General features: G+C 35.2%; 1 protein-coding gene across 1 annotated transcript in view; it reads left to right on the top strand.

Annotated features, from left to right (window-relative positions):
• Positions 1 to 18,039, top strand: part of LOC138161242 (solute carrier organic anion transporter family member 4C1-like) — a 139,622-nt gene extending 121,583 nt beyond the window's left edge. Inside the window, exon 13 of the mRNA XM_069088055.1 lies at positions 17,416 to 18,039. Within this exon, the coding sequence (XP_068944156.1) occupies positions 17,416 to 17,588 (173 nt within the window). The 3' untranslated portion in view covers positions 17,589 to 18,039. The remainder of the gene's footprint in view (positions 1 to 17,415) is intronic.
• The last annotated feature ends 497 nt before the right edge of the window (positions 18,040 to 18,536 follow it).

The following is an 18,536-nucleotide window of genomic DNA, read 5'->3' as shown; positions in this document are numbered from 1 at the left end:
CCCTTCTCCCAGTACATCTTTTCCCCCACCTTTCCATTTTTGTTTGAGAATATCCCATCATAATAAATGTGAACCATGCTCTCTAAGTAGACTCCTTCTGACTGTCCTAATGATGAAAAAGTTCTTGGAATTATATGTATCATGTTCCCATATAGCAATGTAAATTGTTTAAACTAATTGAGTCCTTTATAATTTCTCACTAATGTTTACCTTTTTATGCTTCTTTTGAGTCCTTGAAAATTTGAAAATCAAATTTTTATTCAGTTCTAGTCTTTTCTTCAGGAATGCTTCAAATCCTCTTTTTCATTAAATATCCATTTTCCCCCTGTAGGATTTCAGTTATTCTGGGTTTCTGTCATATTCTATTTTTACTTTCCTTCTGGTTCTAAAATATCAAAATTCCATGTCCTAATTAGTAGTACTAACACAATCCTGTATATGTGCTACATGCTATGCTATGACATATAGTCGTTTTGAACTTTTTAAGGTCCACTCTGTGATTCAGGAGTTTTGGTGGCTCTAGATTCAGGAGAATATATACAAGTATATATAGCTGCTTGTGCCAAGAGCCAGAATGGGAAACCACAAGACCTTGTTCAATACTTAAGCAATACCTAATAATAAAAACCATGGTTACTGTAATTACCAAGTTCTCCATTTCCCACTAATGTAATACCATCTTTGTGATCATTATAACACATGTAAAAATAATTCACTTCCCAGGGTACTCCAATATCATATTTCATCGCATAATCATCACAGATCTTCTGCCAAATTTTTTTTTGCAAAGGAGTGGTATGCAACCATTATGTGAAGCTTTCAAAAAATTTTGTGCCAGCATTATTTAAAAATCATTCATTACTTAACTGCCTTTGGTGCAAGTTAGAATGCATGGAATACTAACGAATATATGTTAAAATTGGAAAGATGCAAGTCTTACTATATCATATGACTTACTCATGGCATCTTCACCTGTCTGCCTGCTCCCCTTGTGCCTATGGCTCTTCATTGAGTTGAGTGACAGTACTGTTAGTACTGCAGCATTCTAAACAAATCACATCAGTCAGCTTTCAGAAATATACTGATGATACACATGAGCTGAGAAGTCTAGGCTCCTGGGTCACAGTGCGCAAGAGGTAAATGTGTATCCATATGCCACTGGTGAATACATTTCTGCTTGTTTACCTTTTAAGCTGCATGATGAACAAAATTATGCCATGTGACTATTAGACGATGAAAGGTTATAAAACAATTTTTGGACTGAAAAAAGAGGGTACCCCTATTCTTGGACTGAAAAAAAGAGTGTAATGATTATGCAGAGATGGCATTTATATGGTGAAATACAGTAATTGCTGTTGCTACCCTATTGTACTACCAATATAGGCCTCCTCATAAGGTTATTTTTGACAAGACACTGTCTCCAGTGATGATACTGGGCTCTGTCCTTGACCCCATCCTGTTATCAGTGACTGTGATGGATCTATAGGAAATTTTTTTCAAAGTTTTTGATAACCTAAAGCTGAAAAAGGTAATGGATATAAGAAATGACAGAATCAGGATCCAAAGACATCTCTGCAGGATAGAATAGTGAATCCAGTTTAACAATATCATATTAAATAGAGCAAAATGTAAAGCCTTACACATAGATGTTTTGTTTAAATCAAATATACAAATAGAGACCAGGGAATATAGAAGATATAGCTTAATGGCAATCCATGTGAGAAAGACTTAATGTCAATATAAGACAACAGTGGAGCATAACTTTCAATAAAGAATCTTAGGATGCATTAATAGTCATATAGTATTTAATTTGAATAGGAATAATAATTATGCTGTAATCTGTGTGGATCATAGCATCTTTAAAGAATTTTTTTCAATTCTATGCTCCATGTTTCAAAAGAATCTTTGACAAATTTGAATGAGTTCATAGGTGGGTGACAAGGTTGAAGGAAGCCTAACTTAATTCGTGTCAAATGAAGAATGGTTTAAGGGTATGAGAATACTTTTGCAAAGGAAATGTCTTCTTTCAGTGAGAGTAGAAATAGCCAAAATTATTAATTATGACTATGAAGAACAAGAATAAAATCCAGACCAGCTTGATTTCCATTATTTTTACATTATTATTTGAATACCATGGGCATATTGTATTTGAATTTTATTATTTGATTTGAAAAGGACTCTCATGATATTCTTGTTAACAAGACAGAAAGAGATAAACAGACTGAATGATAAATGAGTTCATAGGTGGTTAACCAAATCCAGAAACTTTTAATTAATGAATGAATCATTATTGGTGAAATATCTAGTGGAGTGCCACAGATCTTTTTTGTTGACCAAGTTCTTTTTTTAAAATAATTTTTGACTTAGATGATAACATAAGTGGAATTGACAGTTTACATGAACCTTAGGAGGCCTAGATGATAAAATGAATGACAAAATCAAGTTTTTTTAATAAAACAATTTGCTAAAGGTAACAAGAAAAATGTAAAAGGAATAAAGTTCTATACAAGGTCAGTCACTAAAAATTTAATAAGTGACTACTTTGTGCTGTAATGGCAAGTAAAGTAGTACTTTGCTCCTTGTTTCAGCTATTCAAGTGCTTTTGAGCCTCACCTTTGATTGTGTCAAGTCTTTGTTGGAAACAGTACACATTGTGTTGTCTTTAATAGGCCAAAGGGAATTTGGAGACCTTCCCTGTGCTTAATAGGCCTAATGTCATCACATGGAGCCCACAGTAGGAGGAGCTTGCTGAAAGAGAGGAACAGAAATGATGGAACAAGAAGGGTGGAACAGAAAGGAGGAGAACAAATAAAAGCTTGAGCACAAGCTGGGACTAAGCAAAGCTAAGAGAGAGAATGTTTGTGATGTCAGTACTCTGTTGTTCTGTCTGGTGTTCTGTGTTGGTGTTACTTTGTCAGACAGAAGCACCCTGTTGATTTGTGTTGATTTCTCAGACAGAAAGTGAATTGAGATGAGAGTGCCAGCAATGTGTATAAATCTTATTGTAGCCCTGTTGAGTTTTGTTTTCCTAGAAACAGAAACTGTCAAGAGGTTGGGGTGGAGCAGTTCCTGTGAGCTGGGATATGGAACAGGAGCAGAGAGCTGCCTACCTGTGAATCCAGGCAACAGTCGGGTGAATCAAGGCAAGATCTGGGAGCATGGAACATGGGGTTTGGAAGTCATCCTTGAGTTAAGATGAAAGAGAACTTTACTTGGATACTCAGTGCTGATTGATGATATTGTAACTTACTGTGACCTAGGGGTGGATGGTGTTTGTATTTTATGATTACGTCTTAAGGATGATTGGAAGCCAGCATAGAGTCAAGATGAAAAAAGACTTTAGATGAGTACTTTATATTGATTGAGGAGACTGTGACTTACTGAATGATATGTTTTATTTAAGACTATGTGGCCACCTTTGTAATAAGTTATTATGTTATATTGTGAATGCTGTGCTTTAGTTTCTTGAATGTTTTGCTTTAGTTTATTTCTGAATAAATAAAGAGTTCACCTTACTATGCTATTATATCCTTAAAGTTATTCACAGCAGCAGTTCTCAGGAGAGCTGCTTGTGATTGGCTTTACATGTGCTAAGCCCTGTGCTAAGCATTGGGAATACAGAAAGAAGCAAAAGATAGTCCCTACCCTTAAGGAGCTCAAAATCTAATGGAGGAAGCAGCATCCAAACAAGACAAATATAGCATAAATAAGAAATAATTAACAGAGGGAAGACACTAGAATTGAGGGGTTGGGAAAGGCTTGCTATATGAAATAGAATTTTAGGGGCAGCCAGGTAGCACAGCGAGTAAGAGCACCGGCTCCAGTGTCGGGATGACCTGGGGATCAAATCCCGGGCTCAGACACTTAGCACCCACCCAGAAACACCTGGCCGTGTAACCTTGAGCAAGTTACTTAACCCCAATTGCTTAGGGGTGGCCAGGTGGCTCAGCGAGTAAGAGCACTGGCTCCAGTGTTGGGATGACCTGGGGATAAAATCTGGGCTCAGATACTCAGCACCACACACAGAAATAACTGGCTATGTAACCTTGAGCAAGTTACTTAACCCTGATTTCTTAAAAAAATAGAATTTTAGTTGAGACTTAAAGGAAGCCATAGAAATAGGTAGGTACAGCTTAAGACAGAGAGTTCTAGGCAGGAGGGACAACCAGAGAAAATGCTTAGAGCCAAGAGATGGAGTTTCATGTTAGTAGAACTGTCAGAAGTCCAGTGTCACAGGATCAAAGAATATGTGGTGTAAGAAGACTGGAAACATAGGAGGATGCCAGCAAAACAGATCATTTTGTACTGGTATTTGATCCTAAAGACAATATGGAGCTACCAGAGTTTATTTATTTGGGTGGGGGTGATGGTCAGGAGCTGAGGGGAGAAATGTAAGTGTTTTATGGTCAGACCTGTGCTTTAGGAAAATCTGTGGTTTAGTGGCTGAATGAAGGATGAATTGGATTGAGGAGAGATGTGAAACAGGCAGACCCACTAGTAGGCTATTTCAGTAGTCCAAATGTGAGGTGATGAGGTCCTGCACCAGAGTGGTGGTGGTGTTATAGGAGAGAAGAGATACTGCAAAGGGGAAATTGACAAGCTTTGTCAACAAACTGGATGAGGGAGAAAAGAGAGAGTGAATGGTTGAGAATTGACTTCTTGGTTGTAAGCCAGGGGATGTGGAACCATAGGGAAGACAGGAAGAGAAAGGGATTGGGGAAAAGATAAGCTCTCTTTTTTTTTTTTTTTTTGCTTTTTGGAGATGGGGAAGGTAGGGCAATTGGGGTTAAGTGACTTGCCCAAGGTCACATGACTAGTTTTGTGTTAAGTATCTGAGACTGAATTTGAACTCAGGTCCTCCTGACTCCAGGGCCGGTGCTCTATTCACTGCAACACCTAGCCATCCCGAAAAGATAAGTTCTGTTTGGACATGTTTAGTGTAAGATATTTAGCAGTGAGATATCTGATAGTTGAATATGCAAGATTCAAGGTCAGCAAAGAGGTTGGGGCAGAATAGGAAGATTTGAATCATCAGCATAAAGATGATAACTAAATCCATAGGAGCTGATGAGATCACCAAGTGAGGTAACATAGAGGAAGAAGAGGTCCAGATCAGGATCCTGAGAGACAATTAGGATTAGAGGGCATGATCTGGATGTGGATCCAGCAAAGGAGACAGAGAAGGAATGTTCAGAGGGGAGGAGAACTAGCATAGAATGTTGTCTCAAAAACATTGAGAAAAGAGTGTCAAGTAGGAGAGGGTAATCAGCAGTGTCAAAGGCTACAGAGAAATCAAGAAGAATGAAGATTGAGAAAAGGCCTTTGAAGTTGGCAAAAGAGAGATCATTGGTAACTTTGGAGAAAGAATTTTCAGTGGTATTATAAGAACCGAAGGCGAGAAAAAGTAGAGGCATCTGTTCTAGACAAGCCTTTTCAAGGAGTTTTGCTGCAAAGGGCAGAATAGATATGGGACTCCTCAGTCAATCAATAAACATTTATTAAGTGCCTACTATGTGCAGGCAAAAGACTTTTCTGCCTTCAAGGAACTTACAATCTAATAACATAATGGAAGGATCATGTAAGGGGTTTTTCAAGATGAGGGGGACCTGGGCATATTTGTAGTCAATATGGAATGATCCAGTAGAGAGGGAGAGATTGAAAATACATAGTAGAGTGGTAATGACAAATGTGAGGGGCAATTTGCTGGAGGAGACAGGGATGAAATGGGATTACTTGAATAGGCAAAGTGGTTAGCCTTAGTAAGGAGAAAAGCCTCCTCATCTTGTGAGACAAGGGTGAAGGGAGAAAATAGTGACAAAAGGCATCTGAGTTATTGGAGTTGGAGTGGAGAGAAAAGGGAGATTACAATGAATGTTCTCAATTTTTTCTGTAAAATATAAGGTAAAGTTTTCAGCTGGAGGGGATGAGGAGGAAAGGGAGCCATGGAAGTTTGAGGAGGGTTAAAAAGGTACAGAAGAGACTCTGTGGAGAGTGGATAAAGAGTTGATAAAGCAGGTTTAGAAGAATTGCCTGGCATAAGTAAGTACCCAGTTTATGTTGTGTAACAAAAATTTGTAGGGCACACAAACTGGTTGCATGATTTTCTCCACCTTTATTCATCACTACATGTTCAGGATCAAAGATGATAAATGGTGTGAGTAATTCAAAGCTAAATCTTTGCAGTGAATAATCAGCAAAATGATAAAGAATTCAAGAGAGAACACTGTAGAGTTGCATTGGTTCAGCAAGGGAACAAGATGGGGAAAAGAGGAAAGAGTGGCTAGTACAGGGGAGATGGCCTGAGAGATAATTGTGGGGTAAAGGAACTGGTGGGCAAAGAGGAAGATTTTGTAGGGTGATGTGGAGGGACAAGTGAAAAACCAAGAGACTGTGGTTAGATAAAGGGATTTTGGAATTCTTGAACATAAAAGTGGTTCAAATAATTTTAAAAGTCCATCATGCATGTACAGAATTGGGGAGACATGTTTATAAAGAAGTTCATGTAAGAAAAAAAATTAGCGATTTTAGTGGACTACAAGTGAAATATAACTCAACAGTGTGACCAGTCAATATAGTTATTGCAATGTTGAGCTACATTAATAAAGGAGATGCTGTGAATAATCAAAGAGGAAATAGTCAACCTTGTCTATCACTCCTCCATCAATCCCTTAACTATACTGTAATCTTTTGGCTGTGATCCTCTCTGCTTCAATGGAATTTCCCTATCCATATTCCTACTTTAGATACCCTAAATGGGCATTATTCATTTATGAACAAGGTTCCACCTATATTTCTACAGACTTCTGTATGATTATTAAACTCTAATAACTTCCAAACTAAAGTCTTAATTTAGTTCCTTTGTGAAATTCCCTAGTTAAATCCTAGCCTTTCTACCAAAGGGGCATCCTGATACATATTCATTGTTTGTTAACAGAAACTGTTTCTTTGCCTATAAGTAGTTCTGTTAATTCTTTACTAATGATGATATGGCATTCAGTTCATAGAACATATTACCATGGAGCGTCTTTACATCATTTCACTCTGTTGACAGCAAAGATGAACTTATTCCTATCTATATTACAGAGCAAAATTTCTAAGTTTTAAATGTATCAAAATTTCTGCCTTAGCTATTTCATCCTTACTAATCCCCTCATACTTAATCTTCTAGAAATGTAACACCTATAGCATCAAAAGTCTGTAGGCATGCAACAAGAAAAGTTATAAATCTGTCAAAGGAAGAAGCAAATTAATTTATTCATATATGCTTTAATATACTCTAGGTACTAACATATTAATCTAGGTATGCTCAGATATCATAGATATATTAGTGCTGCCTACTTGTTCTTTTAAAAAAAAGATTGAATTGCTGCTTTAAAAAAAACCTACCATATACCTTTTAATAAAGCACGGCTAAATAAAATAAACCAATGTGATTGGTAAAGTATTTCAAGATGGTATCACCTCTTAGTACAGGGAGTGAAGAAATCAGGTAAGTAGAGGAAGGGGATAGAGTGAAGATAATGTATAGTGATAAAAAGATCAAAAGAGATAACTCATAAGCCATCAAAGTTGGTGTGATATTTTGATATCATTCAATATGATAGGTGGTACTATCACAGAATGCTATAAATTTGGCCTATGTGGTTGGGAAAATATTGTGAAACAAAAATCTAAAAAAACTGAATGAATAAATGTTTATTTTATTGGTTCTAAAAGAGTGAAAGTCAGATCTAAAAGTTTACTTATATATTATCTTTATAAAGTGGAGAAGCATCTATTATTTAGATTTTTACTTTCCATACCTCTTAAAAATAGCACTTGGTCAAGACTCAAAAATTGCAGTGTGGAACCTTTAGCGGTACAGATTGACTGTAACTGATCAAACCAAAAGCGTAGATCACCAAATTCAGAAAAGAAATATATGCCTACTTCTCTATGTAGGGTTTTACAAGTAATGAACAATAGTTAATCGTCTTGCTTTGCTTCCAGCCATAGGCTACAAAAAGGACAATTTGGATGCTAATATCTTTAACCCTAAAAACCTGAAAAGAGTTACAAGAAAGACAACAGCTATAAGTGGAATTCAAATGAAGGAATATAAAACAGGTATAGGTGAAATCCTTCTGGTTTCATTCAAAGGAGAAAAAAGTAGCATATAGTAAAAAAAAAAAAAAGATAGTGGAGCTTTCCACATTGTACAAGACAGCTGGAGAAAGTCCCATACTGTTCTGATGATGAAATGAGTGACATCTGAAGAAGAAAAGACTTTGAGGGGCGGCCAGGTGGCTCAGCAAGCAAGAGTACCAGCTCCAGTGTTGGGATGACCTGGAGATCGAATCCCGGGCTCAGACACTCAGCACCACACCCAGAAATAACTGGCCATGTAACCTTGAGCAAGTTACTTAACCCTGATTTCTTAAAAAAAAAAAAAAAAAAAGACTTTGATAAGTAATCTTCCTCAGGTTCATGTTCCCAAATGCATTTTGGACAAGTTACTTCTATCATTGAAAATAAATTATGTCCTAATGAAAGTTGAAAATACAAGAACAGATATACTTCTGTAGAATCTCAAGGAATTTTTATAAAAACTGGGGAAGAAAAAGAACGTTTGCATACTGACATATTTAAATGTAATTCTACAAGTGACCAAAAAGTTCATGGTGATCCTATTTATATTAGTAGAGAATTTATTCTTAAAGGAATCAATTCTACACTGATATTGAAAGAGAGAAATGTAAGCTAGATATTCTTTATGACTTATCTGAAACATTATTATATAGGGAATTATTTGAAAGGTAGATTTAAATAGTCAGGGATTTTAGAGTGGCTGCTCTGCATAGTGACATGGACAAAGAGTGAGACATTATCATGATGGAGTTCAGAGAAGGGTCAGCCTTGTTTCTGATCACTACAGACTTGTTGGCTAGTGGAATTGATATGTATCAAGTGTCCTTGGTTATAAGCTATGATCTATCATGAAACTATATTCACCGAATTCACTAAGGTAGTCATTTTGGGAAGAAAGAAGTGGCTATAAACTTTATAGTTGAATAAGACAAGAAGATTTTTTGTGACATTGAGACTTTCCAGTAATACAGTGGAGAAGATGCCAACTGTGGCTGACATTATTTAATCTCTCAGATGGTTTTGAATGCTGTTGCTGAATAGATGATTCACAACATTCATTATGATTCTTTGGAAGTAACACATCTTGTCTCAATTCTCATAATGTATCAGAATTACAGATTTTAAATAGCAAAATGACTTTAGTAATGAGCTCCTTTTGGGGAGAGAGCATTTGCTTCTTTCTCCCTTAGAGTTAGATTGTTAGGGTTATGTGTAAAAGATAGGGTCAGAAAAATATTAGAAATTTATTTTCTAGTTCTATAGAAATGGTTATATTAGATATTCTCCATCACTTAATGATGTACTTGTGGAATAAAGATATGAGTTACATGAAATGAGCCAATTATGTTAAACTTGTATAGCTAGCTTTTATTATGTTAGTCAATAGACTGAATAGGAAAGAAAGGCTTTTCAAATGGACAATTTTTTAAAGGAAGCATTTAAAAGCATTTTGTTTTGTATTGTACTATCCAGTAAATTATTTAATTAGCACCAAGTTTGAACTCAACCCTGTGTCTAAGTCCTATAAACTTGAGAGGATTCAATCCAATAAATTGCAGTATTACACTGCTTAATTAAATTTGAATATTCAACAAATTACTTGTATATTTAAAAATGTAATTCTAAAGCAGATGGTAGCAATTGGCAGAATGAAAAAGACTAGGCTTTTTTGACAACTCCTACATCCAAAGCTTGAAAGAAAATATGAATTGGCCACAGGCCATGAAAGAGCTCAAAAAGGACTTTAAAAATCAAGTAAGAGATCTTTATAACCTAGTAATGTCTAATGAATTTGCAGATCCTATACTTGATTGCATGCCATCATAGGGGTGGGGGGAAGGAGAGGGAGGGGGAGAAAATTTGAAACTCAAGGGATTGTGGAACTGAATCTTGTAAACTAAAAGTAAACAAACAATAAAGACAAAAAAAAAGAAATCAAGTAAGAGAGGTAGAGGAAAAATTGGGAAGAAAAGTGAGAGTGATGCAAGAAAATCTGAAAAAAAGAGTCAATGGCTTGGTAAAGGAGGCACAAAAAAAAACTGAAGAAAACAATATCTTAAAAAAAGTAGAATGGGCCAAATGGTAAAGGATGCACAAAAATGCAACGCAGAGAAGAATGCCTTGAAAAGCAGAATTGACCCAGTAGAAAAAAGATACAAAAATTCACTGCAGAGAAGAACTCCTCAAAAAGCAGAATGTGCCAAATGGAAAAGGAGGTAAAAAAGCTCACTGAAGTTACAGGCCATAGAGAACCTTAATAAGCAGATAAGAGAAGTGGAGGAAAAATTGGGATGAGAAATGAGAACAATGAAAAAAATTATGAAATGAGAGACAAGGGCCTGACTGAGGAAAATCACACCTTATAAAATAGACTAACTCAAATGGCAAAAGAGGCTCAAAAAGGCAATGAGGAGAAGAATGCCTTAAAAAGCCGAATTTTCCAGATGGAAAAAAGAATATCAACAGCTCAATGAGGAGAATCATTGCTTCAGAATTAGATTGGAGCAAATGGAAGCTAATGGCATTGTGGGAAATCAAGATGCTGTTAAACAGATCCAAAACAAATGAAAGAATAGAAGGCAATGTGAAATGTCTCATGGGAAAAATCACTGACATGAAAAATAGATCCAGGAGAGATAATTTAAAAATTATTGGACTACCTGAAAGCCATGATCAAAGTAAGAACCTAGAAATCATCCTCCAGGAAATTCTCAAAGAAAACTGCCCTGATGTTTTAGAATCAGAGGGCAAAATAGAGGTTGAAAGAATCCACCGATCACCTCCTGAAAAAGATCCCAAAAAGAAAACTCCTAGGAATATTATAGCCAGGTTCCAGAATTCCCAAATTAAGGAGAGAATATCACAAGCAGCCAGGAAGAAACAATTTGAATATTGTGGAAACACAATCAGGATAACCCAGGATCATTCTTCTACATTGAGGGATCAAAGGGCTTGGAATATGATATTCTGGAGGTCAAAGGAGCTGGGATTAAAACCAAGAGTCACCTACCCAGCAAAACTGAGTATCATGTTTCAGGGGAAAATATGGTCATTCAGAGGACTTTCAAGCATTCTTGCTGAAAAAACTAGAGTTGAATAGAAAATTTGACATTCAGATACAAGAAGCCAGAGAAGCATGAGAAGGTAAACAGGGGAAAGAAATCATAAGGAACTTATCAAAGTTGAACTATTAACATTCCTACATGGAAAAACAATAATTGTAACTTATGAATCTTTTCTCAGTAGTTGAAGGGAATATAAATATAAATATATATATATATATATATATATATGTGTGTGTGTGTGTGTATGAGGGTATATGGGCATATGAATACATATGTGAATGAGTGTATATATGTTTACAGGTATACATAGATAGAGGGCACAGGACCAATTTAATAGGAAGGGATGATACTTAAAAGGGGAAATTAAGAGGTGACAGAGGAATACAATGAGAGGAGATGGGGCGAGACAGAATGGGGTAAACTATCTCATATAGAAGAGGCAAGTGAAAATGGTTACAATGGAGGGGAAGAATAGGAAGGCAAAAGGGAATGGGTCAACCTTATTACCATTGAATTTGGCTTGAGGAGGGAATGAAATTACACACTAAATAGGGTATCTCACCCTCCAGGAGAGTAGGGGAAGAAGGGGATGAGAGGGGGGATGATGGAAGGGAGGGCAGGCTGGGGGGGAGGGAAGTTGGAAGCACCCACTTTTGAAAAGGATCAAAGTAGAGAATAGAACAAGTGGGAGGTGGAATAGGAGGGAGGGAAATATAGTCAGTCTTTTACAATATATCTACTATATTATTGTTTTGCATTAGCCACACACATACAACCTATACTGAACTGCTTATCTTTCCAGTAAGGGTGGGTGACAAGGGAGGAAGGGAATGAATCTGGAATTTAGAGTTTAAAATCAAATATTCAAATATATATGTTATTATTAATACTATTTTATATGTAATTGGGAAATAAGATATACAGGCACTGGAAAAGTCAAAAGGGGTATGGGAGAAAATATGGGAGAGAGCAGATTGGAGGAGGGGATATCCTGTGGGACTGCTATTTTGGGGTGGTGGGTAGGGGAGAAATGGGGAGAAAATTTGTAACTCAAAATCTGGTGGAAATGAATGATGTAAATCAGAAGTTAATAAAGCATATAAAATGTTTTAATAAGCCCACTGAAGAAAATAATTCCTTAAAAATTAGAATTGGGCAAATGGAAACTAATAACTTTGTGAGACATCAAGAAACAATAAAACAAAATCAAAAGTTTGAAAAATAGAGCAAAATATGAAATACCTCACTGGAAAAAACAACTGATCTGAAAAATAGATATAAGAGAGATCATTTAAGAATTATTGGACTATCTGAAAGCTATCATCAAGAAAGAGCCTCGACATCATCTTTCAAGAAATTATCAAGGAAAACTGGCCTAATATTCTAAAACCAGAATGTAAAATAAAAATTAAAAGAATCTATGGATCACCTGCTGAAGGAGACCCCAAAATGAAAACTCCCAGGAATATTACAGCCAAATTCCTATGCTCCTAAGTCAAGGAAGAAATATTTCAAGCAGTCAGAAAGAAACAATTAAAGTATCCTCGAGCCACAGTCAGGATAATACAAGATTTAGTAGTGTCTACATTAAAGGATTAGAGATCTTGGAATATGGTGTTCTAGAGGGGAAAAGAGCTAGAATTTCAACCAAGAATCACCTACCTAGAAAAATTGAGTATAATGCATCAGGGAGAAAAATACATATTAAGTGAAATAGAGGACTTTCAGTATTTCTGATGAACAGACAAGAGCTGAGTAGAAAATCTGACCTTCAAATACAAGACTCAAAAGAGGCACAAAAAGGTAAACAGAAAAGAGAAATCCTAAGGGATTCAGTAAGGTTAAACTGTTTATATCCCTACATGGGAAAATAATACTTCTAACTCCCCAAAGCTTTCTCATTATTAGAGCAATTAGGAGTATACACAGACAGAAAGTGCCAATGTGAGGTGAATATTATGGGATGATTATCTTTAAATTTTTTTAATTCAGTGGTATGAAAGATGAATGAACTGGGAGAAGGGGAAAGGAAAAGGTAGAATGGGGTAAATTGTCTGATGTAAAAGAACCCTGAAAGAGATTTTTCAGTGAAGCAGAGGATGGGGGAAGGGAAGGGAGCATGTGAACCTTATTCTCATCAGAACTGGCTCAAAGAGGGAATGATATACAGACTCAGTTGGGTGTAGAAATCTATCTTACAATATAGGAAAGTAGGAGGGAAAAGGGGTAAGGGGAAGGGACTGATAGAAGGGAGTGCAGATTGGAGGAGGTAAAAGTTAAAAGCAAAACACATTTGAGAATGGACAGGGTGAAAGAAGATAATAGGATAAGAAAAGAGTAGGATAAACAGGGAAAATAGGATGGAGAAAAATACATAGCTGGTAATCATTACTGTGAAAAAAAATTTTTACAGCAACTTTCTTGGATAAAGACCTCATTTTTCAAATATATAGAAAACTGAGCCAAATTTATAGAAATAAGAGCCATTCCTCAATTGACGAATGATCAAAGGATATGAACAAGCAGTTTGCAGAAAATGTAATCAAAGCTATCTATAGTTATATGAAAAAATGCTCTAAATCACTATTGATTAGAGAAACACAAAACAACTCTGAGCTACCACCACACACCCATCAGTTTGGCTAATGTGACAGAAAAGGAAAATGACAAATGTTGGAGATGTGAGGAAATTAAAATTTCAATGCATTGTTGATTTAGTTGTAAACTGATTTAACCATTCTGGAGAGCAATTTAGATCTATGGCCAAAGGGCTATAAAGTGGGATACTTAACTCAGCCATACCAAAAGGAAAAGGACTTATATGTAAAAAAAAATACATATAGCAGCTCTTGTGGCAAAAATTTGGAAATTGAGGGGATGTCCATCAATTCGAGAATGACTGAACAAGTTATTCTATGTGATTGTGATGGAAGGCTATTGTATTATAAGAAATAATGAGCATGGTGCTTTCAGAAAAACCTGGGGGAAAAAATTACATCAACTGATGCAAAGTGAAGTGAGCAGAACCAGGAGAATACTGTGCACAATAACAGCCATATTGTACTATGATCTACTGTGAATAACTTAGCTATTCTCAGCAACTATGATCCAAGGTAATTCTGAAAGACATATAATGAAAGATACTGTCCATCTCCAAAGAAAGAACTGGTGGAGCCTGAATGTAGATTGAAGATATGTTTTCTTTGTTTATTTTTGAGGGTTTTTTGTTTGGTTTTCTTTCACAGCATGGTTTACTTGGAAATGTGTTTTACATGTATAACCTATGTCAAATTGCTTGCCTTCTCAATATTGTTGTTGTTTGTCCTTCATTCTCAAAAAGGACCATGATATCAAGAAGGAGTTGTCAAGGGGTGGCCAGGTAGCAGAGCGTAAGAGCACCGGCCCCAGTGTTGGGATGACCTGGGGGATCAAATTCAGGCTCAGACACTTAACACCCACCCAGAAACACCTGGCGGTGTAACCTTGAGCAAGTTACTTAACCCCAATTGCTTAAAAAAAGAGAGAGAGAGATGTCATGACTTGCAAGTGAACTGGATTTAGGTAAGGGAGAGATGTGCAAAGCCACTAGCCTCACTCTCTCCTCTGGAAGCATGTTGGTCCAGTGGCAAAATATAAATCAGTATGACTGAAAATGTCACACCCCCCTCCTTCTCAATAGGGGGTTTAGGAGAGGGAGGGAAAAAATTTGGAACTCACATGTAATTGGGGAAAAAAAATTAAATTTTAAAATATGATCTAAAATGTTTTGCAAACCTTAAACCAATATATAAATGCTATTATACATTACACAAATTTTATTAAATAGTTGTGCTCCCCACTTAATTTTTAACCAAATGTGCCAGAAAAAATGTTTTTACCCTTTTAAAAATTGTGACCCATGAATAAATAAAATCTAAAAGGTAAATTGAAACAAGATCATGTCTGACAGCATATGCTTTCTTCATCATATCTCTACCAAGAAAGACAATAATAATAGTAGTAGCAAAACATTAATGGTGGCTAATACTAATACAGCATTTTATTTGTATGCTTACATTTTACATACATTATCTAATTTCATTTTCACAATTATATAAGGTAAGTGCTTTCATTATATTAATTTTAAAGATGAAGAAACTAAGGCTGACATTATAAGTGTCTTGTCAAGGGTTACACAGCTATTAACCACCTGAGGTAGGATTTGAACTCAGATCTTCTTGACTCCAAATCCAACTCCCTATTTAATATAGACTGAAGTGGTCTGCAATTAATCTAATTTCTAGTGTCAATTGCAATTTTTGTGTTATTGTAATTTTTCTTTGTCTCGTGGGTTGAAAAAAAACAACAATAATGTAAAGAAAAAATACTAAACTATCATTCAAAACAGTGAGGGATAACTGATGGACAATGTGCATCACTGGCATTCCTACAAAGTCTGGGAATGCAAAAAAAAAAGTACACTGTATTGGGGAGGATCCCCTGTGATGATACAGGAGGAGGAGGTATGGATATATTATAACCTGCATGTTGGAAGGAATTCCTAAAATCAGTGAGATCACAGATACTTTGGAATTTTGTGATCTTTGTATGTTCTGTTTTCTGTTTGATCAGTTGCTATAAATCATTCCAAATTTCTCTGAATTCTTAAGTCTTTGCTATTTATGGCATAATAATATTTCATTATACCTACAGCAGTTAGTTTGGCCACTTTACAATCTATGGATATGCATTTTGTTTTCAGTTTCTAGCTATCACAAAAAGTGCTATAAATATTTTAGCTCCCCTTGTCTTTGACTTCTTTTTCTGCATATACCCAGTAGTGGAATTTGGAGGACAAAGAGTATAAAGATTTAAGTCAGTTTTCAAACATAGTTCCAGATAATTTTTCAAAATGGTGAGACTAACCAGAAGTGTATTAATGTTTGTCTTTCCATAACCTCTTGACATAACTTAAATAATTAATAATCTGTTTTTATCATCTTTACCAATGTTCTGAATGTTGGACAAAATTTCAGTATTGTCAGGGAGCCCAGTGAATAGAGCACTGGCCCTGGAGTCAGGAGAACCTGAGTTCAAATCTGGCCTCAGACACTTAACACTTACTAGCCATGTGACCTTGGGCAAGTCACTTAACCCCAATTACCCTGCCTTTCCCCCTCTAAAAAAAATTCAGGATTGTTTTAATTTCTGTTTCTTTCATTATTAGTGATTTGGGGTATTTTTGATATGGTTGTTGATCGTTCACATTTCTTCTGAAAACTATTCATGTTGTTTTTACCAAAGGTCTGTTGGTAATGGTCTCATGTATTAGTGTTTTCTCTATATATTTTGAATATCAGATCTTATGCAAAGATTTCTCCAAATTGACTATTTGTCCTTATCCCTAGTCCCATTTGTTTCCTGTTTGTCCTTCTAAGCACCAATACGTAACGTAATGTCATTGCTCTAAAACAGTATGTGTTCATTAACAGTGGTATACATTTGTATGAATTCAGATGCTTTAATATTTCAAAAACCTCTGTTTCTTCCACTAATACATATAATAACTGCTCTATAAATCATATCACTGTGGATATTTTGTATGGCTGAAAAATGTATTGCCCTGTAGCCAACTTGGTGATGAACTTCTCCAACCTTCGCTAAGATGGACTTCAAAATGACAGATATGTGTTATCAATTGGCCCTAAACTTCAGTCATTTGCAGCTTAGTAGATGCACTCTGTTGGTATCACTCTTAAAAACCTAGAGTACTCTTAAAACCCCAATGAAACATCAGAGTAGACCTGGGGAGTAATTAATATATTTATTTTATGCATGGTAATGGCCAACCAAATGTGGAAAATAAAGATGTCAATCATTTCTTATTTCTCATTTTTTTGTGTGTTTATTAAGTACTATGTTGTTTCAAAACCTTAAGTCCATTTCCAAAAGAGTAAAACTTTGTGTATTGAGCTAAATAAATCTTTTTAATGTTTTTAATTCAGAACTAGCTTTTCTCAGAATTTATAATTAACATTTTAGGAAGTAACACCACTCTTTATTTTTGTGTTGGACTCTATAAGAAATATAAGAGCTGTGTATCTTTTTACAGAAATGTAAATCCATACACCTTATTTTGTTATTTATTTTATTATTTAAATGGGATCAAATTAAAAAAAACATTCAGAGAAATATTTTTACTAAAAAACTTAAATTGATCATTGTATTTTTTATCTTTATTCAGGTATCATTTGTAAAATAATCACTATCCTCTTCAATACTTTTGCACTAATATTATACAGACCTCCTTCATCAGACGCAAGTGGATCATTGCATTCAACTGATCAAGGGGGTGATCAAGGAATGAATCTTGAAACCAAGACTTTTAAAAATAAAACTGAAGAAAACATTTCATAACTGAAAGATTGATATGTTATAGCTGCATGGTGGAGCTACAATTTTGGTAAATTATATAAAAATTTGTATTATTATTTTTATATAATTTATTTCATATATTTATCAAATATATTTTTAGGCACATGAAAATTTTGATTTTGGGTTCAAATGTAATAAAGTCGACTTGTGCCCATTAATGACCCTCCCAAACTTTGAGCAGTTCCAAAAGGTAAACATACATATGTGCATTATGGTGAGTAAAAGAGAAGCATATGCCTTTCACGGTAAAAGAAAGAAAAGCTATATGAACTTAAGAGGGGAGGCAAAGACAACCCATGAATAATTAACAATTCTTAGTACAAAGAATTATTAAAGTACCATTAAAAAGTCTATTCCATTGTGCAAAATTTATGTTTACTTACCTTAATTGCTGTTCTATGTCTAATCCAATTGTGCATCATCAGTATTTACATCAATTTTCCCCAGAAAAGATTATCTTTAAAATAGCACATGAATTTAACATATTATGCAATTTCTAATTAAAATAGCTTCAGTGTATGATTTCATATTTTTTCTCCTTTTGCTCTGGACTGGGCTTCTTTCAGAAGCTTTTCTGTGCATGGTTGGTTCATTTCAACTTTCTTTTATCCTTTTAGTCATGGAATATAATATGAAAAAACCTACATACTTTTACCTTGACTTGAAGGTGTTTTTTAAAATAATTTGTTGATATCTCTGATTTGAAATTCTTATTTTAGCATTGTCTTTTTAAAAAAATCATCAGCACATCATACTTAAAGCCTCATGAGTGAAGTACACTATTTCAATGGATGAAAAATATCTACACATTTTGCAAATATGAAAAAAAGATTTCTTAATCTAAACGCTTTTACCAAAAAAAGTGTTTTAAAACAATTTATGTGAGAAATAATAAAATAGTTTATTCAGTAGGGTACATAAGTTAAGATC

Source organism: Petaurus breviceps, unplaced genomic scaffold, assembly GCF_028583685.1.
Source record: "Petaurus breviceps papuanus isolate PSGF00001 unplaced genomic scaffold, PetGlider_PUasm1.0 184, whole genome shotgun sequence".
In the NCBI taxonomy this organism is placed as follows: domain Eukaryota; kingdom Metazoa; phylum Chordata; class Mammalia; order Diprotodontia; family Petauridae; genus Petaurus; species Petaurus breviceps.
This window is presented reverse-complemented; position numbering and strand designations above follow the sequence as displayed.